The sequence below is a fragment of the Macrotis lagotis genome, chromosome X (genome assembly GCF_037893015.1).
Source record: "Macrotis lagotis isolate mMagLag1 chromosome X, bilby.v1.9.chrom.fasta, whole genome shotgun sequence".
Classification (NCBI taxonomy): domain Eukaryota; kingdom Metazoa; phylum Chordata; class Mammalia; order Peramelemorphia; family Peramelidae; genus Macrotis; species Macrotis lagotis.
The window spans coordinates 672,318,027-672,341,108 of NC_133666.1; the positions used below are offsets into that span (position 1 = coordinate 672,318,027).

General features: G+C 37.7%; 1 protein-coding gene across 10 annotated transcripts in view; it reads right to left on the reverse strand.

Moving 5' to 3' along the window:
• ATXN2 (ataxin 2) overlaps positions 1–23,082 on the reverse strand; it is a 108,623-nt gene that overhangs the window by 49,642 nt on the left and 35,899 nt on the right. For all 10 annotated transcript variants that reach the window (XM_074205719.1, XM_074205725.1, XM_074205726.1 and 7 more), the window contains exons 5-6: positions 18,136–18,286; positions 3,919–4,043 (exon numbers count right to left, since the gene is read on the reverse strand). In XM_074205719.1, the coding sequence (XP_074061820.1) occupies positions 3,919–4,043; positions 18,136–18,286 (276 nt within the window). The remainder of the gene's footprint in view (positions 1–3,918; positions 4,044–18,135; positions 18,287–23,082) is intronic.

The window sequence follows — 23,082 nt, forward strand, 5'->3', positions numbered from 1 at the left end:
GACCATCTCTGTGATGATTCTCACATCTATCTTGCTGACCCCTCCATTATCACATCTCTAACAACCTTTCAGACACTTCAATTTGGCTGGATATCCAGCAGAAATTTTAAGTACATCCAAAGTACTTCATTATCTTTTCCCCTAAATGCTTCCCCTTTCCAAATTTCCCTATTACTGTAGAGGACATCACCATCCTCCCAGTCCCTAAGAAATCCTCACTATCTCTACCCTCCATATCCAATGTGTTATCAATACCTACCACTTTACCTTCATAATACTTCTCCCAATACATTGACCTTTTCTCCTCTGACACAACCACGCCCTTCCAGCCATCCACTATAGGCTCTCATCTCACACTTCAACTATTAAAATGGCCTAATGGTGAGTCAGCTTGCCTCTAGTCTTTCCTCACTCCAATCCCTGAATCCAGTTCAGCCCTGTCACTCCCCTAACTCAATAAATTCCAGGGGCTCCTCTCAGGTCCAGGACCAAATACAAAACCTCCTTTGGCATTTCAATCCCTTCACAACCTAGCCCCCCTCCCACCACTCCTGTCTCTTCACTACCTAGTCTTTGATCCAGTGACACTGGCCTCCTAGCTGTTCCACAAACAAAATCCTACAACTCTTGGCTTTTTTCTGGCTCTTTCCCATGTCTGGCATGCTCTACCCTCCTCATCTCGGTCTCCTGGCCTCCCAGTTAAAGCCCTACCTTCTCTAAGAAGCTTCCCTCAAGTCCTGTTCATTCTAGTGCCTTCTCTCTATCAATTATTTCCTATTTATCTTGAAGACAGCTTGCTTGCCTCCACCATCAGGTTATGAGCTGCTTATGTACAGAACTTCCATTTACCTCTCTTTGTATCCTCAAAGCCTAGCATAGCCTGGCATATAATAAACAAACAATAAGATTGCTAACTAGGAGGGAATTCATTTCAGAAATATTCAATAAATTTAATGAGGCAATCATTATAATACTTATTAAGAATTCTCAAAGATATAAATTTTTCTGAGTAATTCATGTAGCAAAAGAGGTAACTAATTGTTCCTAGAGAGCTCAGGAGGTGGAATTCCCACTCAGTGTACCCTTCACCAGAGGATAACAGTCAAGGTGGCCAAGAAACCTGAAGTAACCTTCTGTACTGGAACATAGGTGTCCTAATTTAGGCAATATCAAGTATGCTTTTCCCTCTAGTAATTTATTCAATCTTACTCTTCCTTCCACAATACAGCTAACACAGTGCCTTAATTATGGCCCTTCAGCCATTCATCAAGACATGAATGTACCATTCTACAAACTGCATTATGTGGATCATTAATGTTCTAAAGATTGTTACTCAGAAAAAAGAATGGCAAAAAATTCAAAAAAGGGAATATAATTAAAATTTATCTAATGAAAATATCCCCTCCCATCTCTATTAACCAATCTCTTTACATCCAGTCTTTGCCCCTCTCTAACCAACTTTCCACAGAGAGGCCAAATGAACACCCATAAAACACTAAGGTCACCACACCTTGCACTCAAGTCTTCACTCATTTCTTGATGTCTTCATCTGATCACAATCTTGTCTCATTCTAGCCTGTTCCGCCTAACATCACCAATCTGTTCTTCATCATCACTGTCATTTTCAGTAGCTCAAACCTGCAATTCTTTTTTCCCCCCCAAACCTTCAATTCTTCACCTCCATCAGGTACCTTGGCACTGGCTACTCTCCTCCTTCCTTTGACATCTTGATCACCTGATAAACTACACAGTTCAGCAATTCACATCTTCCTCTTTTAAGACATTTGCCCCTTTATCCTATCATCACTCTTGTCCTACCAAGCCTCAGAAATGGATGATGAGCACCATTCTATTTCTCTTGGTGTCCCTTCTAACCTATCACTCTCTCAGTTGTTTTTGCTGGATTTCCACTAAGGATTTAATTGAGCCCTCTCCTCCCTAGTTGAGTAATCTCATCAGTTGGCATGGATTCAATTATCATCTCAATACAGATGATTCTCAGTTCTATTAATCTAGTCCTAAACTCTCCTCTAACCATAAATCTCACATCTTCAAACTGCTTACTGTGTGCATCATGCATTGTATGTCCCATAGACAACTTTTATTCAGTATGTCCCAAATGAACACTCCCCCCCCCCCAAAAAAAACTCTTCCTAACTTCTGAACTATTGTGGAAGATACCACCATCTTTCAGTCACCCAGGCATCTTTTTTGACTTCTCAGACTATCTCATCCATATCCCATCAGTTTCCAAATCCTTTCAATCTTCATCTTCACTACATACTTCCTTGTGCTCCTTTCTCTCCTCTACCACTGGCATTGTTCAGGTTTGAACCCCACCTGTATCGCAAATAGTCTACTGATGGTATCTCAAGTCTTGCCCCAACACTAGTCTAGCCTGCACTCAGTTGTCAAATTCATTTTCCTGAAGTGCAAATCTGACATTGTCACCTGTCTAATAGATTAAACTCAGGTAACAAATGCACACTGCTTTAAGGCAGGAACTGTTTCTTGCTGTCAAAGAGTTTTTTTTAAAACCAAGACCAAACACAGTCACTTGCACTTTGTAAGATGGTCTTTTGAACTGAATCACTTAAATGATATTGGTGCAAGTTAAAAGTATATTATTTTTCTAGATTAGTCTCTTAAATACTAGCAGAAACGCACACCTCTGAGGGAGACTGAGGTCACCACATTCAGTCCCATGCCCCAAAGAATCACTTCAAAATAATTAAGGTGTTTCTAGGAAGAATACTGATTCCTTATTAAGACAATTTTTGACAAACAGTTCAGTATTTCAATACTCCAAATATCTGATACTTAAAATGGTAAACAGGACCAAATTAGCTTTGGTGTCTTCCTAAGTTCGAAGTATTGACAGGTTAAGGTCACATAAAGGCTAAAAAGGAGGTCAAACGCTAAACTCCAAATGTTCTATATATGGAGATGACTCTGGTTGAATTCTTCCAGATCCTTTGAAGCTGAACAAAATTAGCATAGAGTTACTAGGCTAGTAACAGAACATGCCCATTATCCAAGGTATGACCTAAAGGACAGGTGGGTTAATACAGGGACTGACTACCATATGTGAATATTTTTTCACAGCAACTCCTAAAAATCATGTCCTCAGGGATGGAGGAAGGAACCATTGAAATCAGACCCATTCCTAGATTCTGGGAGCCCTTGCATTGCATGGAGATGACCCTGCATGCTTTGGCAGGTCTCAATATAGATAGATAAACAACAAAACTAGGCCTAACAAAAAGCATCAGACAATCAGTTTAGCTAAGAGTCCACCCCAAGCTCACATCAAGACAGGGTGACCATGATGGGATGAATGTTTCCACCACAGCAATAACAAAGATCACACACACACACACACACACACACACACACGATATGTGAAACTCTAGAATTACTTTTAGACCACGAATAATATTAATATGTTCATTTCTCCCCTCAACCTCAGATGTTTAGTTTCTTAAATGTAAGCTATTATTGTCCTAAATGAAAGACACTCAAAGGACACATTATTTACACAAACTCCATTTTTTTCAGGTAGTGAAACCAGGTTAAACCTACGTTATGTATATGGCATTTATCTTCTTCATCTTCTAATTTGAATTAATAAACTCCTAATCTGAATCACAAACATAATTCACTAGGAAATAGTCTTATTCCTATGAAAGTATTTAAAAAATTGAGAATTCCTGTATTAGCAATTTTTTGCATCAAGAAATACTTATTTTAAACTAGTCAACTTTAGAGAAATTCACTTCAATTCTCCTTCAAAATAGTATTATACAAGATAATCATATCTATGACCTCATTTCTTATTATTTAGCAATTGTAACAGCTAGTCAAGTGCCTACCACAGACAACTAAACTTTTAATGACCTGAATTGCAAATTTACTTACAACATCAGTCTCTAAAGCCTCAAATTCTTCACTGGTAGCAGTTTCACCTCCATCCCATGGTTCAAGGTCCTTCTCCTTGTGTTCACCATTTACTTTAGCACTGATAGCTGAATCAGTAAAAGCATCTACAAAAGATTTCAATTGAAGGGTCACTAAACCAGGTAATTAATTGCATAGAATATTCAAGAGTTATAAGACAACTAACAAGTCTGAAAATCAACTTTAAATTTGCCAACACAACATTCACAGTAAGGTGTTTTTAAGATCCAATCAATTCAGATATGGCTTAATGAAAATGCACATCATTTTAGAAGCCTATTAGTGAAAATTTCAAACCCAAACAATTTGAGGACATGATATTTTTTGCTACTACAGTTATAGAAGTGACAAAAGATATCATTTATAACATCTTGCTTTACAAATTCATTATGTACAGATTTATATTATCTATGGCCAAAAAGACACAGACTTTATTTTCCAAATCCAAAAGATCCCTATGTGAGGGAAAGTTAATTTTGTTTAAAACAGAACAGAAAGCACAAGTGCATGTAAAACTACTCCGTGTGAAGAGTAGGGACACAGTGGCCATTGCCACTATCATAAATTCCAGTAAGTTAAAAGACCCCTCTCTATTGGTCCTCCAACAAAGTCTGAATAAACCGCATGTTGGATAGGTGATAATGGAGACTCCTTTCACGGTCAGGTTGGACTGGTAAACCTCTGAAATCCCTTTGGACTCTTAAAGTCAATCATTAAGTGATTCTGCAAAAGTCAAGATGAGCCTGGAGTCACTTTATTAAACTTGAGAGTTGTTCTCAATGTGCTGAGTATCTTTTCTCATGCATCCCTGCAAGCCTTGTTCTTCTGTGATACAGCAACAACAGCTTACAGGGTCTAGAGGGCAGCAAAGTCTAAGGCTACTTACTTAAAAAAACATGTCCTAGCTAGAAGGCAGAAGCCAAGCAGGCATTAAGCAAAGAGGAAATAGAGATTTGAATCTAAAAGTTATGGAACCTTGGCAAGTCCTTTTTAGCACTTATCATCTATAAATGAAGGAAAGAGATAACCTCAGAATTCTTTTCTAGCTCTAAATATTTATGATCCTTTGATGAAATACTGAGCTTGCAACCCAATCAAGGTATGCCCTCTGGTGGAGAATGCCAGCTCACAATCCTGGCCCAATTAGTCCAAGTATGGGCATAGCAAATTTGCCAAAACACTGCCACCTCCATTCCTGGAATTTGCCAACACATATCATCAAGAAGGATAACATAAGCAAACCTAAACACTTTCTTCCAAATTAAGGAAACAAAAGAAAAAGTACAACTACTCTGAATCTCCTGGAAACAAACCATCCCATAGCTGAACCTTAAGATCCTGGCCAAAAACCATGGGAATAATAGGACCCCAGTTATCTCCACCAGCTGCTCTCACTCAAACCAAAGTTGTCTGTGGGTGGTCAGATGATAATCACGGGTGACAATCACCTAAAAAGTCAAGAACTTTTCTCTCTCAATTCCTCCCTAATGTTCAAACCTCAGCACTTAAAAGTATTCAAGAAAGAGTTTCAAATAAAGAGGGAATCTGAATCAGATAAAAATCCAGGAGTTTGGTCAATCAATACTGCTTCCTTAGAATTACTATTAGCTATCTATCTGCTTTGAGAAGGAGGTTCTTACTAGAGAGGGAGGCAGGATGTCGTGGGCCCAGACCCAGCCTCAGACAAAATATGTGACATCAGCTAGGTTCTTTAACCTGTTTATGCTTCTTCAGAGGAAGGAGGCTGGATTCCATGATTTTCCACTGTCCCTTTCAACTCTGAACCAAACTGACCACACAAAAAATATGCAGATTCAAAACTTTTTGTGTCAAGCATAATAGTGAAGTATTTACTGAAAGATGTTTGGTTTTGTTAGTTTGGTGTAATACCACCACATTAATATTTCTCTTTGAATATCTTTTAAATAATCAACTCTAACTTGTATGCTTCTAGAATGTGAAGTTTTGCACATTCTCCTCAAAAGAAACTGAAATTCATACTAAGATTCTCAAATAAAAAAGAAAAGGAAAATCAAATAAATAAACCTCCATCTAGCCAGGCTAAAACTATTAGATTTGGCAATTAGATGATCAATTTGTATCTTCAAATTCACATTAATATACTATTTATACCAGGTTTTTTTTGTAGGTTTTTGCAAGGCAAATGGGGTTAAGTGGCTTGCCCAAGGCCATATGGCTAGGTAATTATTAAGTATCTGAGACCGGATTTGAACCCAGGTCCTCCTGACTCCAGGGCCGGTGCTTTATCCACTTCGTCACCTAGCTGCCCTTGTAGTTTTTTAGAATTTACAAATGAAAGAAAACTAAGGTATTATAGATCAACTATCCAATATGAAAGATGTTATGCTTTTGGATATTAAAAGAAATTGAAAGTCATGTGAAAAGAGTTAGCAATAGAAAAAAATCTATTTTTAAAATGAGCACTCCCTTTTTTCTCTTTTTAGAGGCATACATGTGCAGAAATAAAGGTACCCTGAATTCCACAAAATAACTTCTAATTGGTTGGAAAAAGGTTAAGACCACAGCAAGATGTCCTCAAATCCTAAAAAAATTGTCCTAAAGTGCTAACAAGGGTATAATCCTTATTTTAAGAAAAATTAAGGGAGACATCCCAACTGGAGTCAATATGAAAAATCATCTTTTTCAACCCTACAGCAATTTGGCAGATGATTTCTAATAAGAGGTATTTCATATCAATTTATTTTATTTTGCTTAATCCTTCCTTTCTATCATTAATCTGAGGGTTTATGACACTATTCTTCTAAAATAATTATTCAAGTATCAACAGTGCTACATTAATTTCATTGCATATTCAAGAAAACAACAATAATGTAAGAAGGAAGTTCAATAAATCCACAATAGTACAAGGCAAAATAATTAGTTGTCATATCATTAAGTGCTTTGACCACAATTAAAGTCCTACTTTAAAGACCAGTTTTAGGAAAAACAATATATAAAAGCAGAAAATTGAAATAAGTTATTATTTGTTGGGCTTTAGAGAAAACTTTGATTTGTAAGGCCACTGTGCCCCCTGGTAATAAAGGATATGCTCAGGTTAAGATCCTAAGATTTCAATCACAGAATTAAACATATTAAATCTAATCCCATCCCTCCCTTTTTTTAGAGTAGAAATTGAGCAAGTCTAACATACTTCATTCCATATTGTTATCCAGATAACCTGTAAATGCCTTTGAACAAGGACTCTAATACTGTGCAATATGGCAATATGTATTATTTTGTTACTACATTTGAGATATTATAACTGAATAGCAAGAAATTAAGTTGGCAGTGAAGTATTTTCAACAGGTCAGTGGAAATTTGCATGCAAGATTTTTATAGTGCCATAATACACAAGCCAAGTAGATTAATTTCCATTACAGTGGAGTGAGAAGCAAGCATTATGAAAGCAAGAAGCAGTAAACAAAATGGGACTGCTACAAAAAAATTACCTGTTTCTGAAGGAACTACAGATATAGAAAAGAGAAAAAAAAAAGATTAAAATAATCAGATAAAGAGTCAAGATTTAATTTTCAGTCCTCAGTAAACCTGTCTTCATATGTACTTCTACACACACACACACACACACACACACACACACACACAATCTCAAACTACAGAAAGTCTCTGCTGCCAAAACACCCCACTCATAAACATTACATAGAAACAAACATGTGAAACACACAGGGATTCTCCCTCATCTTCCTCCCATTCTCACAACTATACCCAGAATCCAAGGGGCAGCATTCAGGTAGCCTGAGCCAAGAGCTCCACTTTGTGGCAATGGAGCACCATCTCTTCCCCTTTGGAAAATGACAATTCCTCCTCACCCAAGTTTCTCTATCTGTTACAAATTTTAACTTCAGAAATTATCACTTCCCCCCTAATATATCCTTTTGAATATATTTCCATTACTTCTCCAACTTCTGCCCTGACTTCAAGGTAATTTCTTCCTCTCCCTTTTTGTGACCAAATATTATCCTCACTGCATTTGTAAGCCAAAGCTGATTTCTGTCATGCAAAAGTCTTAAAGGTAAATTTAAAATTAATTTGATTTGTTTTGCTTAATCATTAGTATCATAACAATATTGTTTTCTACATCTTTTCATTGCAAATTTATAGTATTTCAACTAACTACATGCTCATCAAGATGCTGTGGGCTCTAGCCTACATAGTGAGCTGTCATTTATAACATTATTTCATTAGGAAAACAAAATTCCTAAAAGCTTACAAAGGAACTTTTAGAAATTTGGGATCTTATAGGGCTGCTTGTTATTTAGAGAACAAAGACCAAGTTCTCAACTTGTTCTTTCATTCATGCATTTCAAAGATTTGCAATTCAGTTTTAACTAAGGTTACATGAAAAAACTGGATCCCAAGGTAAACCCAGAAACTGTATGAACACAATTACAAAGCACCTCTCACCCAAATAGTCATATCAAAGCACTCAGAAAAATGTCAATCATTCATGGTTAGGTCGAGCTAATATCATAAAAATGACAATTCTACCCAAATCAAATTACTTACTCAGTGCCATAGAATCAAACTAACAAACCATTATTTTTGCCAAGCTAGAAAAAAATAGTAACAAAATTCATCTGGAACAATAAAAGGATAAGAATATCAAGGAGCTGATGAAAAAAAAAAATGAAAAGGAATGTGGCCTAGCTCTACCAATCTAAAACTATACTCTACAGTGGAAGTCATCACAACTGCCTGGTACTGGTTAAGAAAATAGAGTAATGGATCAGTGGATTGGGATAGGTTCAAAAGAAAAGGTATAAATGATGAGAAATCTACTGTTTGAATTTTTTTTTTTAGTCTTTGCCAAGTCAAATGGGATTAAGTGGCTTGCCCAAGGTCACCCAATTAGGTAATCATTAAGTGTCTGAGGCCAGATTTGAATTCAGGTACTCCTGACTCCAGGGCCAGTGCTCCATCCACTGCACCACCTAGCTGCCCAAATCTACTGTTTGACAACTCAAAGACGTTAGCTTCTGGTATAAACACTATTTGACAAAAATTTTTGGGAAAACTGGAAAATAGTATGGCACAACTAAGCAGAGACCCACATTCACACTCTATCCCAAAATAAAGTCAATATGGGTATAGGATTTAGACATAAAGGGCAACACCACAGACCAATTAACAGACCCAGAAATAATCTACCTGTCAGAGCTAGGTAAAGGGGAGAAATTTATGACTAAGCAAGAAATAAAGTACATTATAAACTGCAAAATAGATAATTTTGACTATATTAAATAAAAAAGTTTTTGCATTAAATAAAACCAAAGCTGCCAAAATTAGAAAGAAAACAGAAAGCTGGGAAACAATTTTCCCAACTAGGGGTTCTGTTAAAGCTCACACTTCTAAAATATATAAAGAATTGAATCTTATACAGTAACAAGTCATTCCCCAATTGATAAATGGTCAAAGGATATCAACAGTTTTCAAATGAAGAAATTAAAGCTCTCTATATAAAACCATATGAAAAAATGCTCCAAATCAACATTGATTAGAGAAATGCAAATTGGAACAACTATAAGTATCACCTCACACCTATCAAATCGGCTAAGATGGAAAAAAGAGAAAATGATCAAAGTTGGAGAGGTTGTGGGAGGACTGGGACACTGATGCATAACTGGTGGAGTTGTGAATTAATCCAACCATTCTGGAGAACAATATGGTGCTATACCCAAAGAACAATAAAACTGATCAAATGGGTAAAGTCTCACATGTCCCAAAATATTCATAGTAGCTCTTTTTATAGTAGCAAAGAATTGGAAATTTAGGCGATGCCCATTAATTGAGGAATGGCTGAACAAGTTATGGAATATGAATGTTATATAGTACCACTGTTCTGTAAGAAATCATGAATGGTCAGACTCTAGAGAAACATGAAATGAATGACAGGATCTGCTGTTGAGCAAAAGAAACAGAACCAAGAAATCATTGGACACAATAACAACAACAATGTGAGATGATCAATCTTAATGGATGCAGCTCCTCTCAGTAGTTCAGAGAGCTAGGACAACTCTATTAGATAATACTATTCCCAAAGGAAGAAAAACAAAACCAAACAAAATAAAAAAGTCCTTCAGAATCTGATGAGCATTATGTTCACTTTTTAAAAAAAATTTTATTAGGGGCGGCTAGGTGGCACAGTGGATAAAGCACCAACCTTGGAGTCAGGAGTACCTGGGTTCGAATCCAGTCTCAGACACTTAATAATTACCTAGCTGTATGGCCTTGGGCAAGCCACTTAACCCCATTTGCCTTGCAAAAAACCTAAAAAAATAAAAATAAAAATAAATTTTATTTAAGGCAATGAGGTTTATTAAGCATCTGAAGCCAGATTTGAACTCCAGGGCCAGTACTCTTTTCACTGCCTAAGCTGCCCCTACTTTCACTTTTTAAAAAATTTCTCTTGTGTATTCCTTTCCTATCCCATGATATTTTTCTTTTCCCTTAATCCTAATGCTTCCTACAGAAAATGACTAATCTGTAAACATGTCTAACAGAAATGAGTATGTACAATAGTCACCTGTCTATTCACTACTGAAGGGGATGGGTGAAAGGAAATTATAAAACTTAAAAATATGCATATTGAAAAATTTTCATAACATGTATCAGGAAAAGTAAAATATCAATTAAAACCTTAAAAAGTTATATTCTTTAGTTTTGAGTGACCCACCACAGACAATGAAAACGTAAGAATGAACCTTTAAAACCAAAACTTAAATGGATTGATAATTCTTTTAGCTTTAGAAAAGAGCTAATTCAATCTACAGGCAAATTCTTTAGGAAAAAGGAATAAAACACTAAATTCAAGTCAGTCTTTAGTTAAAGTACCTAAGGGGAATTTCTAGAAAGTTTAAATATAAAACCATTAAAAACAATAAATTCAATAGGCTACCATGAGGACTGATACAAATCATCTAATGCAAATTTTCATTTGACATGTGAGTAAACTGAGGCCCAGAGAGTCAAAAGCACTTGACTAGGATCAAACAGTTAATAAATGAAAAACCAGAACTCATACTAGGTTCTTCTAATAGCTAGTTCATTGTTTTTTCTTCCACAATAATCTGCCTCCAAAGGAGAAAGTCTCAAGAAAGACAAATTTAAAAAACATATAGCTACAAATTATGAAGATTCCTTCATGCCCTTAAGTGGGCATGAGATCATCAGAAGAAACATCACATGATGGGGCACATGAGCCGAGCCATGAAAGAAATGAGGAAAACAGGTGCAAAAGTGCAGCTCTGAGGGGAAAAAAGAATCAGCTTAAGTCAACTTGAGAAAACAAAAACAATCAACAAGAAGCTAGGGTCCAATACAGAATGGATCTGGATCTAGAGACAAGAGGGAATAGCTGAAGCTTGCTGAGAAGTTGTCAGATAGAAGATCTGCTGTCAGATATGCAACTGTGTGGAAAATGAACTGAAAAGGGGAGACCTGGAACCATCCCCAAGAGGGGAAAACTTCCAGAGCAAGGATGATTGTGATGGAGAAGAACCAGCAATGAATTCAAGAAAATTCTAGAGATGGAATGGATACAAGTTGGCAATGGATCAATGATGAGAACGAGGGAAAGGTCGATGTGGTAGATGCCTGGAAAGTGCCTTCCTCAAAATAAGAAGTGTCCAGTCAGTGCTGGGGAAAGAACAAGGAACATGGAACTGCATGGTCTCAGTTCCCATTAGAACTGCTGCCTATGGGACCCTGAGCAAGTCGCTTACTCTAAGTTTCCTCATCAGGAAAAAAAGAAAAGGTTGTACTAGAGGGTCCCTCCTTTAATTCTAGATTTCTAAGATACTTATATGATCAAAGAATAGGGAGAGAGTTGGGGAACAGATGCTAAGTTTTGCTGTGCCCATGCTGAGGGTGATGTCTCTAGCTTGATGTCCCAAAAATTGGCACATGGAGCAGTAAAAGCTCAGAGGGAAACTGAGGCTGGCTATGCACAGCACCCCGAAAGTCTTACAGAAGCTGAGAACTAAGACACGGGAAAGTAGGCTTAGATCAATAAATATCTGTACAAAGTCAGCAGGTAAATCAAGAAAACAGGCACACAGACTCCTCTCTCTCTCTCTCTCTCTCTCTCTCTCTCTCTCTCTCTCTCTCTCTCTCTCTCTCTCTCAGAAACACAATGAATTGGGAGGTAATTAAAGTGGGTAAAAAGGTCTCAGGAAGTAGGGATGGCAAGGGAGTAAAGAAGAGGGAGGGAAAGGTCAAGGGCAGAAGGTGGAGGTGAAGGAGAGCAGACATGGCCCAAGACAGCTTAGGAGAAGGTCTGGAGCTGGGGTATGAAAACATCAAGAAGACCACAGTGGTCCTTTACCATAAAGGAAGTACATTCTAGTTGGCAAAATGTCTTTAATGGCTGACATACAAGTTACCACCAACAGAACAACACTACAGTGTCCCAGATATTAATGTCACTTCACACATCACTGAGAAGATAATGCCAGCAACAATACTACATAGTAATACTAAAAGTATCAGACTTTTAGCTCCCTGTTTCTTAAAATACTAATCACATAATTTGTTGCTATTTCAGTTCACAGAGTACTGGAAACAATTTTATATTAGGTGAATTTTTTAAATTTCTCAGTTCAGAAATCAATCAACTATTATGACAACAAATCTAAAATTGTCATAAATTTGGTTGCTCTTAGCAGTAATAGTGAGTGGCTGTGGTCAGCAAAACACATACCAGTAAATAAAAAGATCCAAAGATATTCAGTTTGAAAAATTAGTATTTTTTTTAAAGTTCTTGCTTAATTTTATTCCTCCATATTTGGGAAATTCAAATTTTCTAATGCCTAAAGAATTAAATCATACCTTATGTTACACCAATATTTAAATGCATTTGCCATTAAATGAACATCAACAAAACCATCTACCATTGCAGATTACAATTCATCACAATGTCTACCACTGTGATTTTTCCACTAGTATAGATGTATTTTGCTAACCACAGTTACTATTACTGTTAAGAGTGACCAATTTTGTGATAATTTTAGTTGGTAGTATTAATATTGTAGACACTGAATATCTTAAGCGGTACTTTTTTTCCACTGTCCATGTCTTAACATTAATCTCCACAAAACATCTACCTGTTGTGATGCAACCCAATTTCCCTTTATTACATTGTGGGCTCAGTTCATTTTCCTTTTAGATCCCTAAAAAATAATCATTGTTAGTACTTAATCCCATGGACTCTACAAATTGCATTATGCTTACTATTGATTATAATACAATAATATATGATTACAATGCAATATTCTATTACAAGGAGCACATATCCTAATGGGAATAGACAACAAACATATCACATACACAATATGTCCATATGAGACAAACTCAGATAAATTGGAGACTGTTTCAAAGAGAGGGCACTATTATTAAGGAGAACTGGAAACAGGTCTCCTGCAAAAGGCAGATTATGCTCTAACAGCAGTCAGTAAATAATACCAGGGTCAATGACACACATTACATTAAAATTTTAATGGATGGGAAATTATTAAAAAATCTAATATCCAATAATGTAATAAACAGTCTGGTAATTCCTTTTGATTTACAATTCAGAAGACATTTGGCAATTGTTTTTTTTTTTCTTTGTTTTTAGATTTTTTGTAAGGCAAATGGGGTTAAGTGGCTTGCCCAAGGACACACAGCTAGGTAATTTTTAAGTGTCTGAGACCGGATTTGAACCCAGGTACTCCTGACTCCAAGCAAATATTTTTTAAAATCGTAAAATTTCTCATGGGTGTTATAGATTTTAAAAATCAATTTTTATGGCAGGGAGAGGGAGAACCAGACTGAACAGTATAAACAGGTTGAATTACACAGGAAAATAACTAAATTTGCATTTTTCTTTTGTGCCCAATTAAAGACAAGAAAAAACTGGTAAGCGTTTATTTATTCAATAATTATGTATTGTCCACTGAGTTGGTGTATTGTAAGGTATGAAGAAGTTGATTTCTTCCTTCAAGACTGCTACAATTCCAAAGCAGTAATCAGCAAAACAATCTGTTACTCACCAAGAAATAAAGAGGAAGATTAGAGATAACAGATCAGGTTCACAAATGATCACAGCAATATAGGATATGATAAACCCAGTGATCGAAGCTCTGTATGTAAGAACTCAAATGTCAGAGGGATGTGGAAAAACTGGGACTCTGTCGATATACTTGTTATTGAGTAGTGAACTACTCCAACCATTGGAGAGAACTATTTGGAACTATACCCAAAAGGTTATCAAACTGTGCAGACCCTTTGACTCAGAAATATCATTACTACTAGTTTTGTGTCCCAAGATCAAAGAAAAAGGAAAAGAACTCCCTTTGAAATCTATTCTTTGCAATATTAAAGGTACTCAGTCAGGAAGAATGTACTCTATTGATCACAAATTACCACAAATATAAACCACCAAATTTCCATGTTCTCAATGGACAATGGTGTCACACTCAATTTCCATAAGCCTACATTCCCTTTCTGACTGACAGTAAGTTTCTCACTGACTACTTAAGAAGTCTAGTTATGAAAGATGGTGACAAGAAGGGATCGAGTCTTAGGAGCTCTCTGATAAAAACTCTTAAACTAAGGACTCTAACTAAACTTTCAAGAGACAGAACCCACAAAGGGACCCAGTGAGGCAGTTCTCCTACTCAAGGTAACCTGGAAAAGAGCAGAAAGGCTCTGCTCCCCGGGGTCAGAGGGGCGGCCCGCCAGAGGGGTGGCCCACCAGAGCCAAAGAACTTCAGCCTCCTGGAGGCAGCTCCAGGGCGCTGGGACCAAGAGCTCACAGCAGCGGGGGAATCTCCTGAGCTGCACCCCGGGGAGCACCGGGCACAAAGTGGGGGAAGAGCGGGGACCTCTGCCAGAGCAAGCACGTGGAGCCCAGCCCTCAGGGCACACAGCAGGAAGCTTAGTCTTTCAGCAGCCCAGACCCTGAAACAGAAGCAGGCAGAGCCAGTAAGCAGGAGCCCCCAGGGCATGAGCCCATTGAACCTAGGGAGGGGAGTGAAGAGAAAGAGACTGCAGAGTAGAGCTCTGTCCTCCGCCCCTGGAACAGGACTCTGGGGCTGTGACCACATTCAGATCCTGATTGCAGTCTAGGCCCCCCCACAGAACAGCAGGGCCCCCCCACATGAGCCCCATGGCAGAGGGGGGCGCTTATGGTCATTCACAGACGAGGAGGGAGGACAGAGCCTCACACACTGAGATCCTTGGGGGGGGGGTGTTCAAAAGCTCAGGAAGCACCCCAAAACGAGGCCCAGGCTGGGAAAATGAGCAAGCAGAGAAATAAGAGGAAGACTATTGAGAAATATTTTGCAAATGAGCCCAAGAAGGATCAAAATACTCAGTCTGAAGATGAGGAAGCACAAGCTCCTGCATCTAAAGACTCCAAGAAAAACAGAAAGTGGGCTCAGGCTATGACCCAGCTCAAAAAAGACTTTGAAAATCAAATGAGGGAGTTGAAAGAAAAACTGGGAAAAGAAAGGAGAAAGATGCAGGAAAAACATGAAAATGAAGTCAGCAGCTTAGTCAAGGAAATCCAAAAAAATGCTGAAGAAAATAGCATGCTAAAAAACAGCTTAGGTCAAATGGATAAAAGAGTTCAAAAAAGTTATTGAGGAGAAGAATGCTTTAAAAAGCAAAATTGGCCAGATGGAAAAAGACATAAGAAAACTCTCTGAGAACAAATCCTTCAGACCAAGAATAGAATTCAGGGAGATTGGTGAATTTACCAGAAATCAGGAATCAATACTTCAAAACCAAAAAAATGAAAAATTAGAAGAAAATGTGAAATATCTCATTGAAAAAACAACTGATATGGAAAACAGACTTAGGAAAGATAATTTAAAAATTATTGGAATACCTGAAAGTCATGATCAGGAAAAGAGCCTTGACATCATTTTCAAAGAATTACTATAGGAAAATTGCCCTGATATTCTAGAAGCAGAGGGCAAAATAGAAATGGAGAGAATCCACCGATCCCCCTGAGAAAGAGATCCCAAAAAACCAACCCCTAGGAATATTATAGCCAAGTTCCAGAACTCCCAAGCCAAAGAGAAAATATTACAAGCAGCCAGAAGGACACAGTTCAAATATCATGGAGCTGCAGTCAGGATCACACAGGACTTAGCAGCAACTACATTGGAAGCTCGTAGGGCTTGGAATACAATATACCGGAAGGCAAAAGAGTTTAGAATGCAGCCAAGAATGAACTACCCAGCAAGGCTGAATGTCCTCTCCCAGGGAAAAAGATGGACTTTCAATGAACCAGGGGAATTTCAAAGGTTCCTGTTGGAATGGCCAGAGCTGAACAGAAGGTTTGATCTTCAGATACAGGACTCAGGTGAAGCATGGAGATTGGAGGAGAGGGGGGAAATATAGAGACTTAATGAGGATGAACTGCATGTATAGAAAAATGATACTGATAATATTCATATGAACCTTCTCAGTTAATAGAGCAGGTAGAGGGAGCTTTTATAGTTGAAGCACAGGAGAAAGCTGAATTCAAAGATAAAATATGGTGGAAAAATGGAGTCAATAGAAAAAAAGGGAAATAGAATGGGAGAAAGAAAAAGGAAAGGGGGAATAGGACAAGATATTTCACATAATAAGATTTTTTTTTAATTACAATGAGCTATTGCAATGATATGGAAGGGGGGAGGCAAGGGGGAATGAGGGAACTTTTGCTCTCATCAGAGGTGGCTAGGAGAAGAAATAACATATATACTCAATGGGGTATAGACATCTGGAGTAAGAAGGAGGGGGGAGCAGGGGGAAGGGGTGGGGATGTGAATAAAGGAGGAGAGGATGGACCATAGGGGGAGAGTGGTCAGATATAACACATTTTCTTTTTTACTTCTTGCAAGGGGGCTGGGATTGGATGGCCTGCCCAGGACCATAGGGCCAGGTGGATGCTGGGCCTAAGGGGTGGTATGGGGGCTCAGGGCTTCTTGGCCCCAGGGCCAGGTTCTGAGTGCTGCACCACTCAGTGACCCTACAGCAGAGTCAGAGTGAAAGGAGAGAGAAAATATAGTACATGGTAGTGGAGAAATAAGAAAGGAGGGAGTTGCGATCAGCAATGGCAATGGTGGAAAAATATGGAAGTAACTTTTGTGATGGACTTATCATAAAGAATGTGATCCAGCCATGACAGAGTTGTTGGTGTTGGAACAAAGACTGAAGCACATTTTTTGTTATTATTATTTGGGGGAGGGTGCAGGGCAAATGGGGCTGGATGGCCTGCCTGGGGCCACATAGCAGGGTGATCTTTGGGTGTCTGGGGCTGGATTTGGACCTGGGTGCTCCTGGCTCAAGGGCCAATGCTCTGTCTGCCACCCAGCCACCCCTACTATTATTACTAGTTTATTTTATTTTGGGTCTTTTTTTTTCTTCTTTTTGGTTTTTGCAGGGCAGTGGGGATCGGGTGGCTTGCATGTCACAGGGCTGGGTGATTGTTGGGTCTACGGGGCTGGATATGGGCTCGGTTGCTCGTGGCTCCAGGCTGGTGCTTTGTCCATTGAGCCACCTGGCCATACCTACAATTATTACTATTATTTTTTTTTAATTTTTATTTTTCTTTCTCTCCCCTTTACTTTTTTCGCCCAAACAAGTCTATCTATATTTATGAGGGGAGGGGTATTTTGTTTACTTGTAAACAAGAATATTTTATTAATGTAAAAAAAATTTGTACAAAATGAGAACAAAAAATAAATTAAAAAATAAATAAATGAACAACAGAGATAAAAAAAGAGTCTAGTTATCTGCTGCCCCAGTCTGCTTCTCCCCTGCTAGACTAAGATATCAGGTGCCAGCTCTTCTCTACCAATCTCCCTTCCTATAACAACTGATTTCTCTGCTACGTTAAATCTCCTCTGGCAAGCTGGCTGATCCATGAAGAGAATAAAGGATATCACACTTCAGAAACTTCAAATGTACAATAAAAATGCAGTTAGATACAGTCCTAATTAATATATTTTCTATCAAGATTGATTAAAATGTACATTTATCTCTTTAATATTTAATAAAGGCACTTTTCTAATTAAATGGTGAAAATATCTTATTAATATACAGCAATTAATAAAGTTAATAAGCTCATTCAGTAATGTGCTGCTTTTTGTACCAACTTAAACCTACCTCTTCTGGCATAATTGGAATCCATGTCCTTGAACTGCACCACGACAAAGTCTGAACACTTGAACAAAAGCCTCTCCACGATATCTTCACGCTTTGGCCCAGGGCTTGAGTCTGTGGTTTTCTTATGAGCAGCATCAAGCACTAAATCACACTAAAATTGAAAACAGGTAAGTATTAAATTGACTGTTAAAGAACAAATTACAAATACCTTTTTACCCAAGCACTTTGTGGGGGGTAGTAGGGAGCTATTGGTTAATTAATTTCTCTCAACAGAACTTGAAAAATCACATACTCTCTGGGCCACTATCTGATCTACTGACCCAATACCTAAAACCTTGGAGGTATAGTTCATGCAACCATTTAAAAGGAAAAAAAACCTCCTTCAAAAAAAAAAATCTACCAGAAAATAGTTTTAATCATTTAAAAGGGATCCTTATTAGCATTCTTTTTCCTGTTACCATCTCAATACAACTGGAAAAAAAAAAAATCATACAGCGAGTGAAAAACTTATTTCACATTTATATAGCAATTTATAATTTATAAACACATTCACAAAAACTCTCATGTTGTTTCTTCAACAAAACTATGTAAAGTAATTTAGAACATGAAGTCTAGGAAAGACTTGTCTCATTGTTAACTATCTACTAGGTGCAAAGCACTGCTTGAGGTCCTAGAGATCACAAGTTCTAAAATATATATATATATATTTATTCCTTATGGTAATGAGCTTACATTCTAATGGAGACATATGTGTGTGTAAACATACACATATGGATTATATGAGATATAAAAATTAATTGAAAAAATATAAACATATATAATAAATATCAAGAAACGAGTGTCTTATTTGTATCTTAAAGCAAGCGGCAGAGGTAAGGAAAGAAATTCCAAGCATGGAGGTGGCCAGTGAACATCTCCTATACAGTCAATCACTGTCACTCTATTAGAGATTATGCTTAAAAATTATTCTTGTTTTTTTTAAATTTTCAATCATCAACAAACTCTTGAAATACTTCAAAACACAAAGATTAGGACATAGGACAGTACCAGAAACTGTGAATATATATATGTACGTATGCACGTATGTATTTATTTTAGATGATAAACAATCTTATCTACTTGGTTATAAAATGCTTTATTTTTCACACATCTCTTGAAAATTTTAAAACATTTTTTTTCCCCATTTAACACCCCCTAAGTGCCACTCCTCCCCAGCCAAGTATATAGACCATGTATGAACATGAATGATTGATTCTATACATTTAGTCCAGGTACATTTTCACATATTTTGCAAATTTAAAATTAAGACTTTTCAAGCAAATTCTGAGGTACCCCTTAGCTTAAATATATCCATATAATAATATATATGCAACTAAACTCATATGTGCATCTTAAAGATCCAGAATTTTTGAGCATTTGATATTCAAAGGTACTCACAATATAAAATGTGATACCTTTCACTAAATATTTTTACATCAAGCCAAAATGAAAAGCTGTATTTTAATTAAAGAATTATAAGGAGACTCTTCAATAAATGTAAAATTGAGAAATTTAAACTGAAAATACCTACTTTTGTTTGAATTCAGTGTTCCAGCTTTAAAGCCTTTGCCTTTGAAAAAACCCCAAAGCAGGTAGGTTATCATTGGCAATTTTTCTACCCCAAGGGCATATTATTTTCAGAACATGACACAGATTAAAGGATACCAAACTATTAAGCCTGCTTTCCCATTATTTAAATACATTAATTCTGCTAAAATATTATTTTTTTAAAATCCTGCTATATTGAGGATACACTGAAGGAGAAAGCAAGTATCTTTGTTAATAAAGAAAGGTTGGAATCAACCTGCTGAACTGAATGCCAAGCCCAAACAAATCTTTTAAAATAAAAAAGTGGGGCAATTTGTGGCTTCACTTAGGACCAATATATACTAAATATAATAATGTTCATTTAAGTTTAATTAATTTCTATAATTCATTTATTAGGTCTATTAAAGAAAAAATTTTTGACAGTCATTCATGATCAAAATTCTCCAGTTGCTGAAGTCAAAACTTAAATGGTACATATTTAAATTAAAAAAAAAAAAAAAAAGGAAAATCTAAGGCAACAAACTACTGATATCCATTCCACATTGCAAGGGTTAGGGCTCAGTATCTCCAGATCTGGAAAATTTGCATAAAACTCTTTGGTCCTACCTTTGTACCATAGAAGAAGTTTGAATTTTGCTTTTTCTTTTAAGGGTAAAATCTGGGTTGATAATACACAACACTACACATGCATGGATTTCTGAGTTTCAAACTTTTCTTTTTACATGTTGTCCACTGGCCTTTGAGTGTCATCTGCAGCTTCCACAAAACTCCCCAAAAATTTCCATTTAATTTCTCATGCTAACCCATAATATATCTAAACTTCAATGGGGAAAGTCACAATGTGGAAGGGAAACATATTACTCATTTGTAACTTTTTTGATATATGCAATCAAGTCTGTCCTTTTCCCTCTTTCTTTTATTCTGAGCAAAGACCTTTTTAGTTACAGGGATAAACTTCTTGGAGTTCCCAAGTGTATCATCTTCCCAAAAAGATACTCTTAAGATTGTGAGCTTCACAAGGACACAGATTGACTACCTTTCTTTGTATCTCCAGCACTTCCCACAGTGCCTGTCACTTAGGAGGAGCTTATGCACTGATAATGATTTGGACTTTGCTGACAACTGTGTAAGAGAATCCTAGATGCTTTTTTTAATGGTCTAGAAAATCCTATGATTAGGTTCAATCTGTGCTTACCTCCCTTTTCAACTGTGTGGTAATCCAGATTTATGAAATAAAAACTTCTCGTCCATTTCAACATTTAATCATCATGAATTCGGCTTTGTCCCACCAAATTACTGACTGTTAGTCATTTTTCAGTCACATATGCCTCTTCGTGACCACATTTGATGTTTTCTTGGCAAAGATTCTGGAGTGGTTTGCCATTTCCTTCTCCAGTTCATTTTACAAAAGAGGAAACTGAGGTGAACAGGGTTGGATGACTTGCCAAAGATAGCCCAGCTAGCAAGTGTCTGAAGTCAGATTTCAACTCAAGAATATAAGTCTTCCCAACTCTGGGTCCAGCACTCTATCCCATGCAGCATTTAATTGCCCACTGATAGCCTGCATCTATTCACGTGAGAATTAGTTGTTTATATTCATAACAATTTATCCTATTAGAAATGGTTAATATATTTCTCTTAATTTTTTAATATAATTTGTATATTTATCTTAAGAGATGGGGGGTGGAGTCAAGATGGCAACAAGAGAGGATCCTCTCTTAGGCACCTTCTCATAAAACTTCTAAACTAAGGGCTCTAACTAAATTTTTGAGAGACAGAACCCACAGAGGGACCCAGTGAGGCAGTTCTCCTATTCAAGGAAACCTAGAAAAGAGCAGAAAGGTTCTGCTCCCCGGGGTCGGAGGGGCAGCCTGCCACAGCAAGCAGCCCCAGGGCGCTGGGAGCCGCAGCTCACAGCAGGGGGGGAGTCTCCTGAGCTGCACCCCTGGAGCACTGCGCACAAATTGAGGAACTACAGGAGGGGAGACTGACACCTCTGTCAGAGTGAGCAGGTAAAGCCCAGCCGCCAGGGCACACAGCAAGCAGCATGGCCAAGGCAGTCCAGATCCAGGAAACAGAAGCAGGCGGAGAAGCAGGAGCCCCCAGAGCATGAGCCCATTGAGCTGAGGGAGGGGAGTGAAGAGAGACTGCAGAGCTCTGTCCTGTCCCTGGAACAGGACTCTGGGGCTCTGACCACATTCAGATCCTGATCACAGTCTAGGCCCCCCCACCTCAGCCCTGTGGCAGAGGAGGGCGCATATGGTCATTCACAGACCAGGAGGGAGGACAGAGCCTCATACACTGAGACCCTTGTGGGAGTGTCCCAAAAGCTCAAGAAGCACCCCAAAAACAGGCTAAGGCTGGGAAACTGAGCAAGCAGAGAAACAAAAGGAACACCAATGAGAAATACTTTGCCTGTGAGTCCAAGAAGGATCAAAATACTCAAGTCTGAAGATGAGGAAACACAAGTTCCTGGATCTAAAGACTCCAAGAAAAACAGAAATTGGGCTCAGGCTATGACAGAGATCAAAAAAGAAAATCAAATGAGAGGGGCGGCTAGGTGGAGCAGTGGATAAAGTACCAGCCCTGGAGTCAGGAGTACCTGGGTTCAAATGTGTTCTCAGACGCTTAATAATTACCTAGCTGTGTGGCCTTGGGCAACCCACTTAACCCCACTGCCTTGCAAAAAAAAAAAAAACTAAAAAAAAAAAAGAAAATCAAATGAGGGAGTTAGAAGAAAAAATGGGAAAAGAAAGGAGAGAGATGCAGGAAAAACATGAAAATGAAGTCAGCAGCTTAGTCAAGGAAATCCAAAAAAATGCTGAAGAAAATAGCATGCTAAAAACCAGCTTAGGTTAAATGGACAAAACAGTTCAAAAAGTTATTGAGGAGAAGAATGCTTTAAAAAGCAGAATTGGCCAGATGGAAAAAGAGATAAGAAAACTCTGAGGAGAACAAATCCTTTAGACAAAGAATAGAACTCAGGGAGATTGCTGAATTTACGAGAAATCAGGACTCAATACTTCAAAACCAAAAGAATGAAAAATTAGAAGAAAAAGTGAAACATCTCACTAAAAAAACAACTAATATGGAAAACAGACTTAGGAAAGATAATTTGAAAATTATTGGAATACCTGAAAGTCATGATCAGGAAAAGAACCCTGACATCATTTTCAAAGAATTACTACAGGAAAATTGCCCTGATATCCTAGAAGCAGAGGGCAAAATAGAAAAGGAGAGAATCCACCGATCCCCCCAAAAAAAGAGATCCCAAAAAACCAACCCCTAGGAATATTATAGCCAAGTTCCAGAACTCCCAAGTCAAAGAGAAAATATTACAAGCCGCCAGAAGGACACAGT